Here is a 22,273-nt window from a genome sequence, read left to right on the forward strand (position 1 = left end):
GGGGAAAATTAGATGAGGCTTTGAACTAAGGTAGTGAACGGAGTGGATAATGAAAGGAGGTAGTAGAATGAACTAAGCGGAAACCCAGAAGGAAAAAAATTGACTGGCATTGTTATTTGAATACCAGAGTGCGGGAATACTCTATTGACCTCCAGAAATCTTGATCGACTGCTTTTTGGGAAAGGCCATCAGAGATAAATGCTGAGAGAAGAGACTGGATGGAGGCAGTTGGCCAGAGTAATGACAGAGGAGGAGAGGAGAGGATGTCTGATTGGGCTATCTTGAATGTGAGACAAGGACCCATCAATGTGTAAATGTTGGCAAAACCAGAGCTGAGTCTGAGTCAAGATTTAGCACAAGTTTCCCTTTATCACCTCAGCCATATGCAAGGGAACAGACAGGGAAAAAAGTAACACACACACAAATGATAGTGGAAAGTGCTTCCAAGAGGGCCCTCCACAGAAAAGGCAGAACCTTAAATCTCTTCAGCGCTTTCTTCAGAAAACCCTATTCCATGCAACACTGACACAATTAGGTTTTTAATTTATGTAGAGTTCCTGTCCTGGTTTAAATTATTTGAGGAGGATACTTTGAATTTAGAAATACAGAGCAAAAATCTTTGGAATTTTACTGTTTTGTTAAATCCAGTGTTGTTAACGCTCATATCTGTAGGTCAAACAAGGATGTTTTTTGTCCCATCAGAAAATATCCACCTCACTTCAGGAGAATTCTGCTTGCTTATTCGTTCCTTATACAAATATTAAATAAATATGTTTTATCCTAAGTCTCTGTGTGGTGTGTCCTCCATAGTTTTTCCATACCTCCAGTTAGTTGAGAGAGCCTTATTATTAAAAATCATTGCCTCTGAAGTTAGCCTGTCTAGATTTGAACACTTATTAGTTATGTAACCATTGCCAAATCATTTAAAGTCTTGAAGATTGTTTCATCACCTGAAAAATGATGAAAATATTAACAGTTAAATGAGCTGGGATGCTTTAAATGAGACAGTAGAGCTCTCAGCATGGTATCTAGTACAGTAGGTGCTTAATAAATGTTGTTTATTATGTTACCCAACCAAGATCTTAGGACAGACTTACCTGGTATGCATTCAAAAATAAATACAATTCCAGCAACATGAAATACTCAGACTTACTGTCTCTCTATGAAATTTACCCCTATAACCCCTATTTGTTGTGAATTTAGCACCTTATTTCTCTGAATCCTTCCTCATGTTGTTCTTCAGATTGATATTCTGAAAGATCCTTGAAGTCAGAGAGGATGCTGTAGTCTCTGGATTCCATCCATCAGATTCAGTGTGGTGCCTTGTGCTTATTTTGTGTGTGATATGTTGTGGACTAACCTGTCATTGTCCTTCTGATGGCCAGCTAGACTCTGGACCCTTTGAGAGCTGTGACTTTGGCTTATTCAACATCATGCTGTCTGTGTCCAGCCCGCTGCCTCAGTCATAACAGGTGTTCAGTCATTCTCATTTTAAGGAATTAATTCTGTGGCTCAGGGAAAATTCATATTTGGGCCAGACTATGTTCAAAGTAAAAATGTAGCTATTTTCCTCTATTAAAAATCTTAAAGAAGTACTAAATAGAACTCTCTCTGACCCTCTTAAGAAAGACGATTTATGAAACTGGTTGTATGTTTCTTGCTTCTTCTCTGCCTCCCAGGAAATTTACCCTGTAAAGTTGCCAAGGAAAGACTAACAGCTTAAGTCTGGTAAAAGAGGAAAGATGCCTCATTAATAAACTCAGATTCATTATTTGGATGTCTGCCTCAAGGAGCTGGTGTTCTGTAATGAAAGATTGTTTCCATTAAGCCTTATGTAAAAAACTGAATGATTTTTTAAGGAAATTTTGTTTTCTGACTTTTACTCATACCCAGTACCTATGTACCTACACTCTGAAATGTTACATAAAAATGAGCATTTTTGATTTTTATTTTAATGTATTCAAACTATTTTTTTAATGTATTTGAACTATTTTTAATGTTCAGTGCATATGTTATATAAAGTTTTCAACCATTGATTTATTTATTGTACAATAATTAGGGTATCAGGTCTTTAATTTGAAGTATTGGCAGTATTTCATCAGAAGATGAATTCAATGTTTCAGTTCAGTTGAGTCGCTTAGTCATATCTGACTCTTATTTTCTATTAAATCATTTTGTATATTTTCCTTCTTTGAACTAGAAACCATGGGTATAGAGAAATGTATTGCCTCAAGATAAGATAATATAGAGTTGAGTGTCTTTTTTGAAGGAGGATATCTCTTTGGTGATGTATAATGGAAAAGAAAAATGTATATTGTGCTTGAAGTCATAACACCCAGGATTTCAAAGGTTCTTTGGAGCATTTACCAGATGTGTGCTCTTGCATAAGTCATTCATTAATTTGTTCATTTAGACATACTAAAAATACTTGGTATGCAGACACTATTGCCTTGAGCCATGCTTTCAAAGTGATACATTTATACAACAATGAGAAATACTTCAATTACATCCTCTGAGACTTGCCTTTTTTAAGTATAAATTATATTACCTGATTTATTCATTCAGTCATTCATCTACAAAGTACTTCTTGAGCCCCCACTGTATGGCAATCTGCTCTGGAGGCTGGTGAGTGGTGATCCTCCCTTGCTGAACTCCAGGCAACTCTGCTCTTTCACCGAACTCCTTTGGGCTTGGAGTGGTTATGACTTCCTGCCAGTCTCCATGCTTCACCAGTGCACTGGATCCATTAAACCATCCATATCTCTGTAAAATACCCTCGGATTAAGCATCTTGCTTTTGAGTTTGCCTGTTGCTTTTGAGTGGCACCTTCACTGATTCAGACAGTCGATTGTATTTGGGTTGTTTTTCAAACAGCAGTGGAGCCAGTGTGGCTGGGTGGCATGAGAGAGAGGAATGATGGCAAAAGGCAAGATCAGTGGGACAGCAAAAGCCAGACCATCAGAGGGCTGGCATGCCATGGTAGTAAGTTTGAATTTTATTCCAAGATTAATGGGAAACCATGGAGGGGTTTAGATCATGGGAGTAATCTGACCTGACCTTCATTTTAAATGGATAGTTCTGACTGCATGTGGAGAATATATGGGGAAAGAAGGACCCATGAATGGACAACAGTTAGGAAAATAATTCGTTAGCCCAAGGGAGGATATTGTTGACACAGTCCAAGGGATTAGGATGGCAGCAACATAGATGGTGGGGCTTCCTTGGTGGCTCAGTAATTCCTTAGAATCTGCCTGCAGTGCAGAAGATGCAGGTTCAATACCTTGTTTGGAGAGATTCCCCTAGAGAAGGAAATGGCAACCCACTCCAGCATTCTTGCTTGGAGAATTCCATGGAGAGAGGAGCCTGGCAGGCTACAGTCCTTGGGGTTGCAAAGAGTCAGACATGACTTAGAGATTTAACAACAACAGCAATGAAGGTAATAAGAAATAGTCTACTCCTAGCCATATTTTCAACAGGGCAGGATTTGCCGATGGATTTGGACCTGAGAAATTTGATAAATGGTGATGTTAAGATGGACAGTACTGGGACAGAAACCTACTTTGAGGGAGGCATTGAGGTGAAAACCAAGTTTGATTTTGCAGTGTTAAATGTTAGAGGACTGTAATATACCCAAGTGGAAATTGGAGTAGGCAGTGTAAATCTATGAGAATAAAAGCTGTGGTACTAAATAAACTAAGGGGAAAAGTATTTCAAGAAGGATGGAGTGGTTAACTGTGTCAAATGTGGCTTAGAGATCAAGAAGAATGATGCTGGAACACTGACCATTGATTCAGCCAATTAGATGTCATCAGTACCCTTGCCTGGGAAATCCCATCGACGGAGGAGCCTGGTAGGCTGCAGTCCATGGGGTCGCAAAGAGTGGGACACCACTGAGCGACTTCACTTTCACTTTTCACTTTCATGCATTGGAGAAGGAAATGGCAACCCACTCCAGTGTTCTTGCCTGGAGAATCCCAGGGATGGGGGAGCCTGGTGGGCTGCTGTCTGTGGGGTCGCACAGAGTCGGACACGACTGAAGCGACGCAGCAGCAGCAGCAGTAAACTTGATAAGAGGGGTAGCAATGATGTAGTGGGGACAGAAGTCTGCACTGAGAGAAAATGGAACATGAGGGACATTTGGGGGGTTTTCCATAAAAGAAATGAGAAAAATGCTGAATTTTGATATTTTGAATATATGAATTGTGTAAACTTCTCTACAAACATAAGATAACTCATCATATGTTTGAAGACCTTGAAACAAATTTTATATATAATCATTCAATAAATGTGGTTGATGTTTTACTATTTTATATTGATTTCACTGTACTAATACATTTTTCATAGGTTGTTTTGTGCATAAAAATGTACTCTATGTTGAAATATGGTCACTTTCTTCTAAAGAATTTCTAAAATAATTACAAGTTAAAAATATGCATAAATCAAATTTTAACATACTCATAGCTGGTAACGATATTGTATTGCTTTAAGTATTTTCATATTTTATTAAGTAACTAGAAGAATAATACTTGAATACTTGATATTAACTTTAAATGTAGCTATTAGGTTCTAAGATGTTCTGAATCTGATGACATGTGCAATGTTAGATTCAGCTGTTTAAAACTTTATTTTCTTCATTTTAGCATATTTAATACCCAGATTACCTTATCATCTTCTCCTTAACTATAATTGGCTGATCCTACTCTTCAGGGATAAAAATAAGGATCCATCAGTTGCCCTGAGGAAAATCTCAAGTCCCAAAGTACTCCTTTTTTCCATCTCCACACAAAAGAAGCAGGATTTTCAACATCAAAACTTAATGATTTGCATGAAAAACTAAATTATGTGTCAAAGGGAAAAAAATATATCAATTTTTCGATCATGGGAAGGGGGTGCAGATAGGCAAGCAAGAGAGTCAGTGTAGCACAAAGTGGAATTTATTTTAAACCTGCCCTCAAAGGGATGCCCTCAAATCTCACTGTGCTCAGAGTGATGCTGATTGCTGATTGCTAATGCTGATTGCTCCATCCCACTTGCAGTTCAGCCTTCCCAAGATTCCTGATTCATGGATCAGCCTTGAATTACCAACCTTCTGTCTCAGGAGCAGGGTTTTCCCATATAAAAGAGACTGACTCTACATAGCTTGTGTCAAATACTGGCTAATAACCTCACTCAGGCATTTGACACCTTGGAGAAGGAAGTGAAACTTTCATCACCTGGATTTTCTTTTAAGAAAGTTGATTACATAATTCATACAGTTCATTAATCCTAGTTTATTTGGTTCTGTGAAGATGATAACCAGAGAAGGCGATGGCACCCCACTCCAGTACTCTTGCCTGGAAAATCCCATGGACGGAGGAGCCTGGTAGGCTGCAGTCCATTGGGTCGCTAAGAGTCGGACACGACTGAATGACTTCACTTTCACTTTTCACTTTTCACTTTCATGCATTGGAGAAGGAAATGGCAACCCACTCCAGTGTTCTTGCCTGGAGAATCCCAGGGACGGAGGAGCCTGGTGGGCTGCCGTCTATGGGGTCGCACAGAGTCGGACACGACTGAAGCGACGCAGCAGCAGCAACAGATAACAGTCCATAGAAAAGAGGCTACATAACGCTGACGTTAAGCAACAAGCCATTCCCGAGCAGCACATGGCAGGTGCCAGGTTAGCTTTCCACATTTCTTCAGCAGTGACTGAGTCCAAAGAGACTGAACGAGTGCATCACATATACAGCATAGAGTCACCATTGTGTCAGCTTTCCACATCCCTAGAAAGGCCAGGACTAGGGTGAGAGGTATTTTATAAGACTGTTTATAATGTATACAATGCATTTAAAGAGTATCTGCATGTAGTAACTGTTCGGTAAGTAGTAATTATTTTATTAGCTATTAAATCTAAATTCCATAACCTAAAAAAAAAAATCAAAGTTTGATTTGAATGTTTTAATCAAATCGCATTATTGCAATAGCAAATTTTAAAACTATCTATAAAGTTGATGTTTTTACTTTCTAGTGTCTCCCTTTTTGCTATGCATTTATGAAGACATGTAAAAACAAAATAGACACATTTATCAAAGATTTAATTTATATTTGGTAGATGAAATATTCAACAACCATATAAAAGACTGACTCACTTTCAACTATTTTCAGAGTTTCTCAGGGGATTTGCTTATTTCACCTATTAATTTTACAAAAATGCATTCACACATACTTCTCTTGTGTTCACAACTGAAAATTTTTTTTGCGTCAAGTGATGGGTAAGCTGTGTTTAACTTGGGTTTCTGTGCAAGTAGGACACTGTCTCAACTTACACTCAAAGTAGAATATAAGCTCAACAATTGTTTTTTAATTAGAAGAGTAAAATAATACATCTGTACTCTCTTTAGAGCCATGAATTCAGAATTTGCTTTCATTTAGCATGTTAAAAATTTTGACTCACATTGCCTTTTCCATGCATCTTCAGAATTCTCTCGCTGATTAATTTTTTCAAGACTGTGAGAATTAGAAGCATTCTTAATAATATCCAGGTGTTTGACTGATTCTCTGATCATAGATATTTAAATTTCTCTGCCTTCTGTCTTTACTCAGTTGCCTTTCTTTCATTTCCGATTTCTAGCTGCAACTAAACTTCCCCAGATTCCTCAAACCTATGCATTCAACTAGATACAAACAGATAAGAAGTGACCAGGGTCTCAAGAAAGAAACATTTTAGCAAAAAGTGTGATTTGTTTATGTAATCCTAAACTTCTTTCTGCTACCTCTGTGCAGACTGTTTGTTTTCTTTCTTTTTTTTATTTGGGAGCAGAGGCGGGCTGATTTAAAAATTAAAAGCTGCAAACATTAACATCCCAAGAGATTTTACTTAAAAATCTACAATTCTATCTTCTTTTGAAAAGATCATGATTAGTAACCCTGGAACCAAAGCCATACAACTGATAACAAAGAGGTGCAGTTGTCCCTAAAACAGGGCACTTGCTTTCTAGTCTGTCACAGCATCACCCGTTTCTTCATTTGTGGTATCTTTGTCAATTGTAATTTTTACTCAGGCATGATCTACTGTGTCTACCAATTTAAGATTAGAAATCAATCCTTGTGGAAGAATAGCTAATCTATCCAGATCTGTTTAAATTTTCATCCTCTATATGTAGTAATTGGAGAAGGAAATGGCTACCCACTCCAGTATTCTTGCCTGGAAAAATCACATGGACAGAGGAGCCTGGTGAGCTGTAGTCCTTGGGGTTGCCAAGAGTCAGCCATGACTTAGCAACTGAACATGTATAGTAATTGAGTGAACTGTAGATAATTAGATTTTTTTTTGTAGTTTGAGCATTTTTCCATAGGTTCAATATTCTTGCAAATAATGTGTTAAATTGCAATTTCATTCCATTTTCTTTATTCAGTTCCACCCTCACTTCAGCTTCTTAGAGAAGGAAACATCTGCTTTCTAACCTAGGGCCATTTTCTTTGCATATTTCAAGAATAATTAATGTTTGTATTTTTTTTTCTATTTACAGATTGTACAGAAAATATCTAGATCTTTAGATAACAACAATTGGCATAGCTTTACCATAGGCAAAATTATCTCAAGACAAAACAAAAATGTAGTTGAGTGCCCTCATTTTGTAGCTAAAAAATATATTACACTGTGGGACTGGGAAATTCTCCATGCTGTTCAGTGGCATTTTACAATCAACACCTCTCCCCTTTTCAGGATATCGAATCCCTAACAGGAGGGCTGACTGGTTCTAAGGGGGCTGATCCACCGGTAAGTTAGATTCTTCATTAAATTTCACTATTGACAAATTGAATTATGTACATAGCAGATAATCAGGATTACTTGTATATAAGTAGTTGTACAGGTAACTTTTTGGAATAGGTTCTTTACAAACTCTATAGCTATTGCAATAACTAATATAAAAATGTGAACTTGCTTTGAGGTGTCATTTGGTCTTTTAAAAAGTTTTAATAATTCATAAAATTCATCCCTATATTGACTCTAAAAATAAGAACGAAAGCTTCATCAGAATGTATAAACACCTTACATCCTACTAATGCGCTACAACAAAAGTTAAAACATTTTGGAACTTGAGAGTTTATTGTTTCAAATAAGTGTATGATTTTGGTTGCAATATACTTTCTTGTTACTGAAGGGAAAAAAATTTTTTTTCAGGCCAATTTTTTCACAGTGTTGATTCTTGATATCAGTTTCTTTCCTACTTTATGCAGGAAACACGTGAAAATTTTAGAAGATTATTATTTTTAGATAATAACAAAAGATTGATAGTCTGGTATTGGAATACCGTAGTCTTTTCTGTGATGTCTGATCTCAGAAAACATTCAGTAAACTAACATTCCTGTGATTTCACGCTTCAGGCACAAACATAAGTTCATGGCACTATCTCAAATGATAAAATTCAGTGTATTTCAACAGATAGCCAAAGTATAAATTTTTTTTTTTATCACTGCTTCCTTTTCTCTTAGCTCTGTGAGGTTTAATGTGAAACAGAATACTGTGTTATCAATTTTTAGCTATACTTCATCTAGGCATCTACCTGAAGTCCATAATTAAATTTAGAAATCACTGAAGTGTTAAAGAAAACTAACTGTAGCTTTTTCTCTCCTGCCTTACTGTCATAAATCTCATGATGCTGTCTAATCTTTATCAAATTCCTCCTAAAGTAGGCTACACAACGTGTTTAGTCTATTCCTGTCCTTTTAGTTCCATTGTCTGATTTTATGCAGAAAGAAAAATGTGTTTTCTTCAGATAGCTGCTTATATTTAGTCCCTGAACCTATTATACTGAAGCATAAGAAAAGATGAAATGTAAGTCAGCCCAGCAAGTATATTTTGACAGGATTTTTGGCCAGTCCTATATGCAAGTAGTACAGGTCACTGCTTATGTGATGTAATTTCACCCTGCTGTTTTGCACTGTGTTTGTGCATCGCATTCCCCTTTTATTAGAAAGATAAGTCCATTCCCTTTAAAATACCTCCCCTCATTGTTCACTGATTCCTGAAAGAATTCTGCAATTAGAGATAAGTTGGTTTTAAGAGGATTTGTCTCTTGTTCACAAATAAACAAAATACCTCTCTTCTACATGTGGCCATAAAACTCTTACCTGCTATTTTCATGTTAAAATAAGTTAATCACATCCTTTCAAGAAGGCAGATTTCAAACCATGGAAGATTGAGTCAGCATTAAAGCCTTGTTATTAAAAGCGACTGTAGCCAAAAGGTCTCAGAAAGGAAAGTTGATGACCTGAAGGCAAACTTAGCCTACTTCATTTCTAAGAGCTAAAGTGAAGTGAATATGTGTCTGTGTTTTATACTACACTTGTTTGTCTTTTCTTTGGACATAATTTATACTGTCATAAGGATAGAGGTTCTCTCTTGGCATCTCCTACCATAAAGATGTGTTTATTTTATAACATTTTGTAGAGTGGAAATTCATCACACAAATGTCAGAGTATTTAAGAGCTTAGACAATGCAGGGTGTTAACAGTGTACACATATTTACTGTTTCCCATTGTTAAAGAGATATCCAAAGCATATTACCAAGAGCTATGTAATAAAATCACTTTTTAATATTCTATATAGCTTATAAAAGTAGTCCAGATATGAAGGTGAAATGGTAATAATGTCTACAGTTGCTTCAGTCATTTAAGACTTTGAATTAAGATACTGTTTTTGCACCTAGATTAGAAAACTGAAAGTCAGATTAAATCATACATAACCTAAGTGCATTTGATGTTTCATATTACTTTTTTTCATTCTTTAAAAAGGGTCTTTATAATAGATTATCTAAATACTATTATTCACTATCCATTTCTAAAGTTATATATTTTTAATAAATGTTTACAGTATATTACTAAAGCCATTCTGTATTGAAATTTTCATTGGTAAGAAATTCAAGGTCTTATAATTTTTGCTCATTGAACAGAGTAATATAAAATATTGAATGAATGGTCTCTCACAGGAATGCATAGCTGTGGAGTAATAGCTTTACCAGTGTAATAGAAATACCAGATACATCTTTAAGTATGAGTGTATTTAAAGCTTGAAAAATTTTCTGTGAATAGATATAAATATTATTTCTGAAGCATTAAAAAAGAGAATGTTACATTTTTTCAGATAGCAAGCATATATATAAATTTTTGTCAAATTTGCAAATGTGTTTATACATTTGCATATCTGGTAAGAATAAATTTGTGTAAATCTAGGAATTTAGTTTGCATTGTTATTTTTAACTCTAAATGTTAAGGAGGTATTTTGAAAATTCCAGTAGTCTCAGTTGTAATTCTAATAATGAAAAGGAGACTGGCTCATTCATTATTTTCAGGGGACAATTCAAGATGTTTTATGATGGTTTTCTTCTGAAAAGAATTTTGGGAAGTATGGTTTTAAATTAATAAACTGGACAACCATTGTTGCTTCATATAGAACTTACAGATTTTTCTAAACCACACAATTCTTAAACAAAATGTCTTCTATCATTGAGAAAAACATTGCCTATCATGTTAACTTAAAATTATCTTTGAAAAATTGTATCAATGATATTTTATATTCTGCATATATTTTTCATTCACAAAAATTAGACCACAGATTAACCTCTAGTGTTAGCACATTGCATATATTCACATAGAGACATAAGTAAACTTTTTAACAGTATTAAATCTGCCTGCAACATGGGAGAGCCAGGTTTGATCCCTGGGTCAGGAAGATCTCCTGAAGAAGGGAATGACTACCAAGTCCTGGATTCTTGGGGCTTCCGTTATAGCTCAGATGGTAAAGAATCTGCCTGCAATGTAGGAGACCCAAGTTCAATCCCTCGGTCAGGAAGATCCCCTGGAGAAGGGAATGGCAACCCACTCCCGTATTCTTGCCTGGAGATTTCCATGGATAGAGGAGCCTGGCAGGCTACAGTCCATGGGGTTGCAAAGAGTCAGACGCGCTGCTGCTGCTGCTGCTGCTGCTAAGTTGCTTCAGTCGTGTCCAACTCTGTGCGACCCCATGGACAGCAGCCCACCAGGCTCCTCTGTCCACGGGATTCTCCAGGCAAGAAAACTGGAGTGGGTTGGCATTTCCTCCTCCCAGTCAGACATGACTGAGTGACACACCGATATAAAATAAAGGGAAGAAAAATAGATCATTAAAATGTCATTATTAAATTAGTGCTTTTTAAATACACCATTTCACCATAGTGTTTTCAATTTTAAATATTAGCATTATTAAAGGTGAAAAACTTGTGAAATGTTCGATGTCAGGGATGTCTCACATTATCAAGTTGTCAGGCCGTCAAGCCAGCCGATAGGAAGGCCAGGGTAAGGTCTAAACAACTCGGTTCCTGATGGCCGGGGGGATTTTGATGCTGAAAAGCAGGTACAAAGCATGAACAGTTCAACTGCTACACCAGCTGAACCTTATATCTGGAGAGCTGTGGCTATGCAGGACCATGAGGAATCAGCAGTCTGACAGATCTCTGTCTTGTTCTGAGCCCATGAGCCAATGATGGAGAGGTTTTGGCCAACCGTTGGCCCAAAAGCCAGATTTGCCCCACACTGCTCGCTACGTCTAGGTCTCAGGGGGGATTTAGTAGCTAAGCCTTGGCTACAAAAGTTCAGTTCAGTGATACAGAGCTAAGCAGACTAATGTACACAATGAGAGGAGTTTCTTTTTGTCATTTGGTTTAAGAAATATTCTTACTATTTATATGCTGATATAAACCAGCTATTCCCTTTCTTACCATTTCTGATTATTTTTAAGAGTTAATATGGACAAAATCTAATAAGGAATAATGTGAGAGAAACCCTAGATAGACCATATGAAACAAATTTCTGAGCACACTGGTCAAATGTCAAAGTGTCCTGATAGTTCAGAGTGCTATGATCAGTGTTTGAATTAAGTCCACATCATTGCCTCACCCAGGACTTACAACAACAGTGCTACTGGGGCTATTCAGCTCATCCCTCAGTTTCTTTCTATTTGTTACCTTGGCATAATAAAATCTATAAATTTGCTTCCTACACAATTTAGTGTTTAATTTTTCTAAGCTTCCTTTATTCAAACACTACTGCTTCTCTTTATTTGTACAGTATGGTGAATAAGTGACTATCCATCTAATCTGTGTCCTTCACTTGATATGCACACTGTCCTGAACATTCTCCAGCTGTATTAATGTTTTTCCCACTGTGGAACCAGAATTGTACATTCCATATTTTTGTACTTTCTGTTCTCTTTTTAATGGTCTTCCTGATGGTTCTTAGCAATTTGAGTAAATATGCCACAGAACTTAAAACCAATTCATTTTCCTGAGGGTGCTGTTTAGATCAGGTTATATATATTTCAAATTGTAAATAGCATTAAAATTTTAAAGTCTCCAAACTGATTTTAATTTGATTATTCAAAAAATACCAATGTTCTAATCACTTGCTTCAAAAGATAAGGCAATGCAAAATGTGAGTTTGAATTGTGATCTAATTTAATTTCTTTCACCTTGAACATTACTGCTTTATTACTTACTTTCATTGTCCTATTTGTTTAGTCAGAATTCAGTGTATATTTGAGTGTATGCTGTGTGCTAGATGTTTACTTAGATTTTGGAAATACTGTGGGAAGCAATTCACAGTTTCTTTTTTCAGCATCTTATAATATAGTTAAAGAGACAAGTTGGTAAAATAATTACAATGTAAGTACAGGTTGAAATGAAAGTAAGTAAGACGGTCATGTAATCCAAGTTGCGAGTAAGAGGTGGCTGGAAGATCAAAGAAGGCAAATAAAAGAAAACAAAGTCTAATTGCAGAATAAGTTGAAGCTTGCCAACTGGAAAAAGTCAAGAGTGGAATTTTAAATAAGGAAATATTATATGTGTAAGTGAAAAATTAGAGAATAGAGTGGCTAGCGTATGAAATAAGCTGGAGGATGGTAGGTGGTGATAAGATAGAAGGTAAAAGATAACACAGGGCAAGAGGAAGCAATTCCATGGAAAAACATTGAGCTCTGTACTAAAGAACATGAGGACCCGTTAAAGTCTTTAAATAGGAGAGTCACTTAATCAGCTCTATCCTTTAGAAACATTTTTCTGGCTCTAGTGAAGAGAGATTTAGAGAAAAGCTGAAGCAAGAAAACCATTTAAAGAGGCTCTTACAGTCATCCCAAGGACAGATGATAAAAATCATCATGGTGACTTTTTGGCAATATCTCAGGGAAAAGTCAACATTTTATTTTGTTAAAACATTAAATTTTTAGTTTGAGCCTATCAAGTGACAGTGAGAATGGAGGGGAATAAACTGATTCATGAGCTATTAAGGACTTGATGAACACACAGGAATAGGTGGTTGTTTGGAGGGAGGAGAATAAAACTTATTGAAAAGTTCAGGCTGATTTTGAACTTTCTAATTTGGCAATTTAGTGAGTAAAGGTACCATACGTAGAGACAAGAATCCTAATGGGTGGAGTGTTTCTGGAGAGGGGATACTGAGTTCAGTTTTTGATACATCAAATTGAGGTGTCAGAGTTGGGAATATATGAATGATTTTGGAATTTAAAGGTCAGATATTATTTATAATCATTGATTTGAACGTTTAGAATAGTTAGAATAGAATAGAACATGTGAAATAGTTGACACTATTGGAGCTGATGAAATCTCTCCAAAAAATGTATTCTTTTTTTTTTTTTTTTGAACTAATAACCAAAATTCCTCTTTTTTTAAATTTATTTTTAATTGGAGGAAAATTGCTTTACAATGATGTGTTGGTTTCTAGCATACAGCAATTCAAATCAGTCATAATAATATATTTGTCTCCTCCATCTTGAGCCTCCCTCCCCTCCCCCGCCCCACGGAGTGTCAGGCTGGGCTCCCTGTGTTATAGCCCCTTCTCAAGAGTTGTCTGTTTTCCACATGGTAGTGTATATATGTCAATGCTTCTTTCTCAAGTCCAACCCTCTCCTTCCCCCACTGTGTCCACAAGTATGTTCTCTCCATCTATATCATCATCCTTCCTTGCAGATAGGTTCATCAGTACTTAAAAAATGCATTCTTAATGAGAAGATAAGAGAATTCAGAATAAAGCCCTGAGTAAGAAAAGTATTTAAAGGTCAGAGGAAAGGTAAAGGTAAGAGGAAGAGTATGCTTCAAAAAAGAAAAAAAAAAAACAAGGATGATTACAAGGAAAGAATGCCAGAAAAATGTGCAGTTATACATGCCAAGGTCACAAGAGGATGGTGAAAAGGATTTTTAGCAGATTCATGATATAGAGACTTCAAGAACACAGTGCCCCATTGGAATTTAGCAACAAGAGGATAAAGGGTGGTCTGCTACTTAGTTGCTAAATCTTGTCCAACTCTTCTTCTCTTCTTGTCCAACCCCATAGTCTGTAGTCACCAGGCCCCACTGTCCATAGGATTTCCCAAGCAAGAATACTAAAGTGGGTTGCCATATCCTTTTCTAGGGGATCTTCCTGACCCAGGAATCAGATCTCTTTCTCCTGCATTGGCAGGTGGATTCTTTACTCCTGAGACACCAGGGGAGCCCAAAAGCTGTTCTAGATGAGAGTAATTGTAGTGGAGTAATTCAAGTAGAATTTAATTCATTTCCAAGGCAAACCATTCAATATCACAGTAATCCAAGTCTATGCCCTGACCAGTAATCCTGAAGAAGCTGAACTTGAACAGTTCTATGAAGACTTACAAGACCTTTTAGAACTAACAAACAAAAAAGATGTCCTCTGCATTATAGGGGACTGGAATGCAAAAGTAGGAAGTCAGGAAACACCTGGAGGAACAGGCAAATTTGGCTTTGGAGTACAGAATTAAGCAAGGCAGAGGCTAATAGAGTTTTGCCAAGATAATGCACTGGTCATAGCAAACACCCTCTTCCAACAACACAAGAGAATATGCTACGCATGGACATCACTAGATGGTCAACACTGAAACCAGATTGATTATATTCTTTGCAGCCAAAGATGGAGAAGCTCTATACAGTCAGCAAAAACAAGACCAGGAGCTGACTGTGGCTCACATCATGAACTGCTTATTGCCAAATTCAGACTGAAATTGAACAAAGTAGGGAAAACCATTGGACCATTCAGTTATGACTTAAATCAAATCCCTTATAATTATAGAGTGGAAGTGAGAAATAGATTTAAGGGACTAGATCTGATAGACAGAGTGCCTGATGAACTATGGATGGAGATTCATGACATTCTACAGGAGAAAGAGATCAAGACCATCCCCAAGAAAAAGAAATGCAAAAAAGCAATACGGGTGTCTGAGGAGGCCTTACAAATAGCTGTGAAAAGAAGAGAAGCGAAAAGCAAATGAGAAAAGGAAAGATATAAGCATCTCAATGTAGAGTTCCAAAGAATAACAAGGAGAAGTAAGAAAGCCTTCCTCAGTGATCAGTGCAAAGAAATAGAGGAAAACAAGAGAATGGGAAAGACTAGAGATCTCTTCAAGAAAATTAGAGATACCAAAGGAATATTTCATGCAAAGATAGGCTCAATAAAGGACAGAAATGGTATGGACCTAACAGAAGCAGAAGATATTAAGAAGAGATGGCAAGAAAATACAGAAGAACTGTACAAAAAAGATCTTCATGACCTGGATAATCACGATGGTATGATCGCTAATCTAGAGCCAGACATCCTGGAATGTGAAGTCAAGTGGGCCTTGGAAAGCATCGCTACGATCAAAGCTAGTGGAGGTGATGGAATTCCAATTGAGCTGTTTCAAATCCTGAAAGATGATGCTGTGAAAGTGCTGCACTCAATATGCCAACAAATTTGGAAAACTCAGCAGTGGCCACAGGACTGGAAAAGGTCAGTTTTCATTCTAATCCCAAAGAAAGGCATGCCAAAGAATGCTCAAAATACCGCATAATTGCAGTCATCTCACACACTAGTAAAGTAATGCCCTAAATTCTCCAAGCCAGGCTTCAGCAATACGTGAACCATGAACTTCCTAATGTTCAAGCTGGTTTTAGAAAAGTCAGAGGAATCAGAGATCAAATTGCCAAGATCCGCTGGATCATGGAAAAAGCAAAAGAGTTCCAGAAAAACATCTATTTCTGCTTGATTGACTATGCCAAAGCCTTTGACTGTGTGGATCACAATATACTGTGGAAAATTCTGAAAGAGATGGGAATACCAGACCACCTGACCTGCCTCTTGAGAAATCTGTATGCAGGTCAGGAAGCAACAGTTAGAACTGAACATGGAACAACAGACTGGTTCCAAATAGGAAAAGGAGTACATCAAGGCTGTATATTGTCACCCTGCTTATTTAACTTCTATGCAGAGTACATCATGAGAAATGCTGGGCTGGAAGAAGCACAAGCTGGAATCAAGATTGCCGGAAGAAATATCAATAACCTCAGATATGCAGATGACACCACTCTTATGGCAGCAAGTGAAGAGGAACTTAAAAGCCTCTTGATGAATGTAAAAGAGGAGAGTGAAAAAGTTGGCTGAAAGCTCAACATTCAGAAAATGAAGATCATGGCATCTGGTTCCATCACTTCATCAGAAATAGATGAGGAAACAGTGGAAACAGTGTCAGACTTTATTTTGGGGGGCTCCAAAATCACTGCAGATGGTGATTGCAGCCATGAAATTAAAAGATGCTTACTCCTTGGAAGAAAAGTTATGAGCAACCTAGATAGTATATTCAAAAGCAGAGACATCACTTTGCCAACTAAGGTCCATCTAGTCAAGGCTATGGTTTTTCCAGTGGTCATGTATGAATGTGAGAGTTGGACTTATAAAGAAAGCTGAGCACCAAATTAGAGATGCTTTTGAACTGTGGTGTTGGAGAAGACTCTTGAGAGTCCTTTGGACTGCAAGGGGATTCAACCAGTCCATCCTAAAGGAGATCAGTCCTGGGATTTCTTTGGAACAAATGATGCTAAAGCTGAAACTCCAGTACTTTGGCCTTCTGATGCAAATTGCTGACTCATTTGAAAAGACCCTGATGCTGGGAAACATTGAGGGCAGGAGGAGAAGGGGACGACAGAGGATGAGATGGCTGAATGGCATCACTGATTCGATGCACATGAGTTTGAGTGAACTCCAGGTGTTGGTGATGGACAGGGAGGCCTGGCATGCTGCGGTTCATGAGGTCGTAAAGAGTTGAACACAACTGAGTGAGTGAACTGAACTGAACAATAGGAAGATAAGAATTGGATTCTGCTGTTAAGGGAATAATTGCCAAGAGTTTAATTATGAAGGAAGTGAAAAGAAATAATAGCCACCATTAGAGGTGAGCTTGAGAAATTGTTTCAAGCAGAGAAAATTTGAGTGTGTTGAAACCTATGGAAAGCTCATAGAGAGTTAAAACAATTTACTGAGGCAAGAGAAATTAACAGGTCACTGGATGAAGCAGAATAAGATGGACTCCAGGGCATGTTATATAGAAAGAGCAATATCAGTTCAAATGTGAAATAAGGGTAGAAAAAATTATGGAAACTGATGCAAATATTTTGGGGGGGGGCTCTTATAAAGCTGAGATAGTTTCCATTGAATGGCTTCTATTTTCCCCACAAAATAAAAAAGAGCTAATTAGCTGACAGTGGTGGGGAGATGATAAGTTAAGATAGCTCAAGAACATAGAGAAGATAGATTTAGCCTTTATGGATTGCAGAAGAACTATGCAAACCATAGATAGATTAGTGGAAAGTGTTAGGGTCTACTTGTTGTAGGTAGTGAATTTGTACTGGTTATAAATATGTAAATAAAGCTGTGTTTGCTTTTGCTTCAACAGTGCTCTGTAGCTCAAGTATGGGACAGGGGAATGCCTGCAGTCATTTTGATTTCAGGTTGTTGTTCTGACAGGCAATTACTGTGGAAGACCAATGAAGCAAGATAATTGAAAACATTAGCAAGAATATCATACAGTCTAAGCTGAGTAAGAATTGCAGTGAATATAGGAAATGTTCTCAATCAGTTGAAAAACCAGTACAGTAAGTGTAAGATGTTACAAGAGAGTAGGATGCTTGATTTAAGCATTATAAGACCAAAACATTCCCAGGCGCTGGTAAGATCCAGGTTGTGGTCATGGATAGATGAAGTATAGAGGACATGATGTTCACTGGAACTGATGACATCATGGAACTGAGAAGCCAGTTTGATGGATTATTTATGTGGACCCTGCAATCTTTTTTACTCATATTTACTCCCTTGATAATCCTGACCTATTTTACAGTTTAAGTGCCATCTAGACACTGATAATTGAGTAATTTACATCTCTAGACTGATCACTTCCCTGAACTTCAGACTTGTATAATCCAACTAAATATTTGACATACTTATTTTTATATCCAATAGAAATTTAAAGCATAATGGATTAAAAACTGAGCTTCTGGTCTTCTCTGCCAGTTTCCACAAATCTGCATTTTACCCCTAAAAATTAATGTCTATTTCATACCACTATTTCCAAAAGTCAAAACCTTAGAGTCATCCTGTAGGTTTTGTCTTCATAATTTATTCATAATTTAACCAATTTTCACCACCCCTATGAAATTATTGCCCTGGTCTGAATCACCATACTTTCTCATTATCCTTTCTCAGCTAACCAAGCAGGATAAATTTCTTAGAATATGTCAACTCGTGTCACATTAGGGCTTAAATCATTGTTGGCTTCCCATCAAAATAAAATCTCCAAAGCCCATGGAGTGGTTTCTAAGACCCTTCATGACTTCTTTCCTTACGATGTCTCTAGGAACTCAAGTCATAGCTTCCTTTCTGTAGTTTATTCCACTTTGATGGCACTAACAATTTTCTAGCCCTTTACAAGGGCATGCTGTTGCCATTATTCCTTCTGCTTACTGTGATGTTTCCACAGATACCTGCTAGGCCTACTCCCTCACTTTCTGATTCTTTTCTCTGCTTTTATGTGCTTGTTGTTTGTTTTCTTACTGGGAGAAATATCAATAACCTCAGATATGCAGATGACACCACCCTTATGGCAGAAAGTGAAGAGGAACTAAAAAGCCTCTTGATGAAAGTGAAAGGGGAGAGTGAAAAAGTTGGCTTAAAGCTCAACATTCAGAAAACAAAGATCATGGCATCTGGTCCCATCACTTCATGGGAAATAGATGGGGAAACAGTAGAAACAGTGTCAGACTTTATTTTGGGGGGCTCCAAAATCACTGCAGATGGTGACTGCAGCCATTAAATTAAAAGACGCTTACTCCTTGGAAGGAAAGTTATGACCAACCTAGATAGTATATTCAAAAGCAGAGACATTACTTTGCCAACAAAGGTCCATCTAGTCAAGGCTATGGTTTTTCCTGTGGTCATGTATGGATGTGAGAGTTGGACTGTGAAGAAAGCTGAGCCCTGAAGAATTGATGGTTTTGAACTGTGGTGTTGGAGAAGACTCTTGAGAGTCCCTTGGACTGCAAGGAGATCCCACCAGTCCATCCTAAAGGAGATTAGTCCTGGGTGTTCACTGGAAGGACTGATGTTTATCTGAAACTCCAGTACTTTGGCCACCTCGTGTGAAGAGTTGACTCATTGGAAAAGACCCTGATGCTGGGATGGATTGGGGGCAGGAGGAGAAGGGGACTAGGGCTCAAGGGTAACTTCAAATATTGACCATTGGGAAACAATAGCAATGCCAAAGCATAAGGATCCATTTGGATACTGAATATCTTATTTGTCTCATTTAATATCACTAAATATAATCCCTTTGAAAGCAGAAATTTCTGTCTGGTTTGTAACTATACACTCCAATGAACAAATGAATGAAGAAGAATCTAGTAGGTCTTCAGACTGAATTAATGTGAACCAGTTATTGAAAAATTTCAATAAATAAGAGAGTAAAAGAAAAGAAATGGAACTTTCATTGTTGGTTTAAAGTTATACTTAGGGCCTCAGAGCGTAGTATCCTTGGTGGTAAGTATCTCCACATTGTATGGAGTAGTGCTAGACATACTCACCACATATGCGTGCTCAGTCACTAAGTCATGTCCGACTCTTCGTGACCCCATAGACTGTAGCCCACCAGGTTCCTCTGTCCATAGGGTTTCCCAGGCAAGAATGCTGGAGTAGGTTGCCATTTCTTTCTCCAGATTTTCCTGACCCACGGATGTAACCCGGGTCTCCTGCTTTGTAGGCAGTTTCTTTACCACTGAGCCACCAGGAAGACCATATTCACCACAGACTTGTTAATTAGTAATTGCAGTAATGTCAGTACTATTACTGTGAATCACCAACTTTAGCCTCTCTAAGTGGTGACCAGACGGGACTTAGCAGAATTTCACCTGGTAAGAATTGATGCAGAGTTTTAACTCTCATGATGAAGAGAAGAGTGTGCTTCTCCTAAGCCAAATGAGAATGGACCCAGAGCAATGACTCATGCAAGGAAGCAGTGCTATCTCTGTTTGGATATTTATTCAGCAGCTACATCAGCAGGCAATTCCATGGGACAAGGCAAGGGGAAAAAAAAATAGTGTGTATCCCTTAGAGTTTGGAGATACACATAACAACTGAATCAGATGTTTGCGTCCTCTGTGCAAATATGGATAAGGGATAGGAAAGAAAGGAGTCAATAACTCCATTTTAATTATTTAATTTATTAATATTTTAGCTAGTCAAAATAGGTACTTAAGCTATTAGTGTCATAAATATGTAGCAACAATAATGAAAGTTCATATGCAGGGATTTTATCATGAGAGAAATGTAATGCTTAGTGTAAATGATACCAGAAGATTTACATGTTAGGTATTTTCCTGTTTATTAGTGCTTTATTTATTAGACCAATTTAAATATATGTATTTCAACACTAATGAATTAGAGGGTACCTTTGAACATGGTTTCCTGTATTCAAAAATTTGAATTTCTTAAATATGAAAGGGAGCAAAAAAGATATGAATTATAGACTAACATCCAAAGGTTGCATTAGAATAACACTGAATGTGGAGGCATTTTTTTGAGATCTCTCAGAATAGTGCTTCACTGGTGTTTTAATAGGATAAGAGACATTTTAGAAATGGTTTTTCTATTACAGGTGAAGCTTTATGAGAAGCTGAGAGTAATAAAACAACTTATTAGAAATAAGGGTCATGTAACTTACTATTAATTTCTAATCAATCTATAAAAATAAAAATATAGTACTTGAAATTTAGGCAAAAGAGGGCAATATGATATATGAGGCAAAAGCAATATGTTAATGAAAAAGAACATAGTAAAATAAATTAGGAACTTGCATTATTGCAAAGATATATTATTTTGTTAATAAAACATTAAACTATATATTAATATATATTCAGTTTTCTGATCATATAAAGCTTAATATGAATCATTTTCATTTACTTATCTTTGTTCCTTAAAAGCTATATAATAATTCTGTCAAAAATAGTAATATAATTTCAATTATAGATATTATACATATATTATGTTATTTTCCTAGTTGCTTTTCTCTTTCTCTTTATTTTTATTATACATGAATTTATTTATATATGTGTATATTTATATATGCATATAAGTGTGTATATACATACATATCAATATATATATACATTTTAATATATATTTCACCCTATAAAAAATGGGATCATTTTTTAGTTTCTTGACTAAACAAGGGGCTGGTTTCTAATTAGACTGTTCTTATCCAACATAATAAAATGGAACTATTTTTATTCTTGATCAAAGATGCTTATAATTTAGGATGTTTATCTGAAAAGACAGATAGATGAATACAGCTTTATACATGTAACTGCTCATTAAAATGTGAAAAATATAAAATAAAAATAAAGTTTTATTTAGGAAACATATTTGTAATGCCTATTATGTGTGTAATACTATTCTGGGCACTTGAGAAGAAATGAAAGATACCAATTAAGCTCTATAGAGTTTTGTACTTTAACTGGTTAGCAGTTGTTTCTTTTTAAAACATGATTGATAAGTATAAAAATGGTACATAGATAAATAATTGCTTTTCTTTTAAATGGAAAGAACCATGGTGAGTGTGTTTGGGGGGATTTTATTTTTATTTTTTGTAAGACTTATTTTGAGAGGTAAATGTTGAACCAAATCTTGAAGATCTAATTTGCATTTAATTAAAACCTTTATTTTGGATGGAAGGAATTAAGAGTCTGTCTTTCTCTTGTATCCAAAAATAGTTCAATTCTAAAGACTTCAGCAACTCATAGAACTCATAAAATGCAACTTATATACAGTATATCAGTTTAAATGTAATTACTGAAGCTTAGAATATAAGATTTAAGGGGTCTGGGGTATTTTTAAAGTATATATGTTTTTATTTTTTAGGAAACCCCAGACA

At 36.5% G+C, this 22,273-nt stretch overlaps 1 protein-coding gene across 4 annotated transcripts in view; it reads left to right on the forward strand.

Moving 5' to 3' along the window:
• PPFIA2 (PTPRF interacting protein alpha 2) overlaps nucleotides 1-22,273 on the forward strand; it is a 501,565-nt gene that overhangs the window by 91,740 nt on the left and 387,552 nt on the right. For all 4 annotated transcript variants that reach the window (XM_040234485.1, XM_040234487.1, XM_040234486.1 and 1 more), the window contains exon 3: nucleotides 7,706-7,759. In XM_040234485.1, the coding sequence (XP_040090419.1) occupies nucleotides 7,706-7,759 (54 nt within the window). The remainder of the gene's footprint in view (nucleotides 1-7,705; nucleotides 7,760-22,273) is intronic.

The sequence above is a fragment of the Oryx dammah genome, unplaced genomic scaffold, assembly GCF_014754425.2.
Source record: "Oryx dammah isolate SB20612 unplaced genomic scaffold, SCBI_Odam_1.1 HiC_scaffold_29, whole genome shotgun sequence".
Classification (NCBI taxonomy): Eukaryota; Metazoa; Chordata; class Mammalia; order Artiodactyla; family Bovidae; genus Oryx; species Oryx dammah.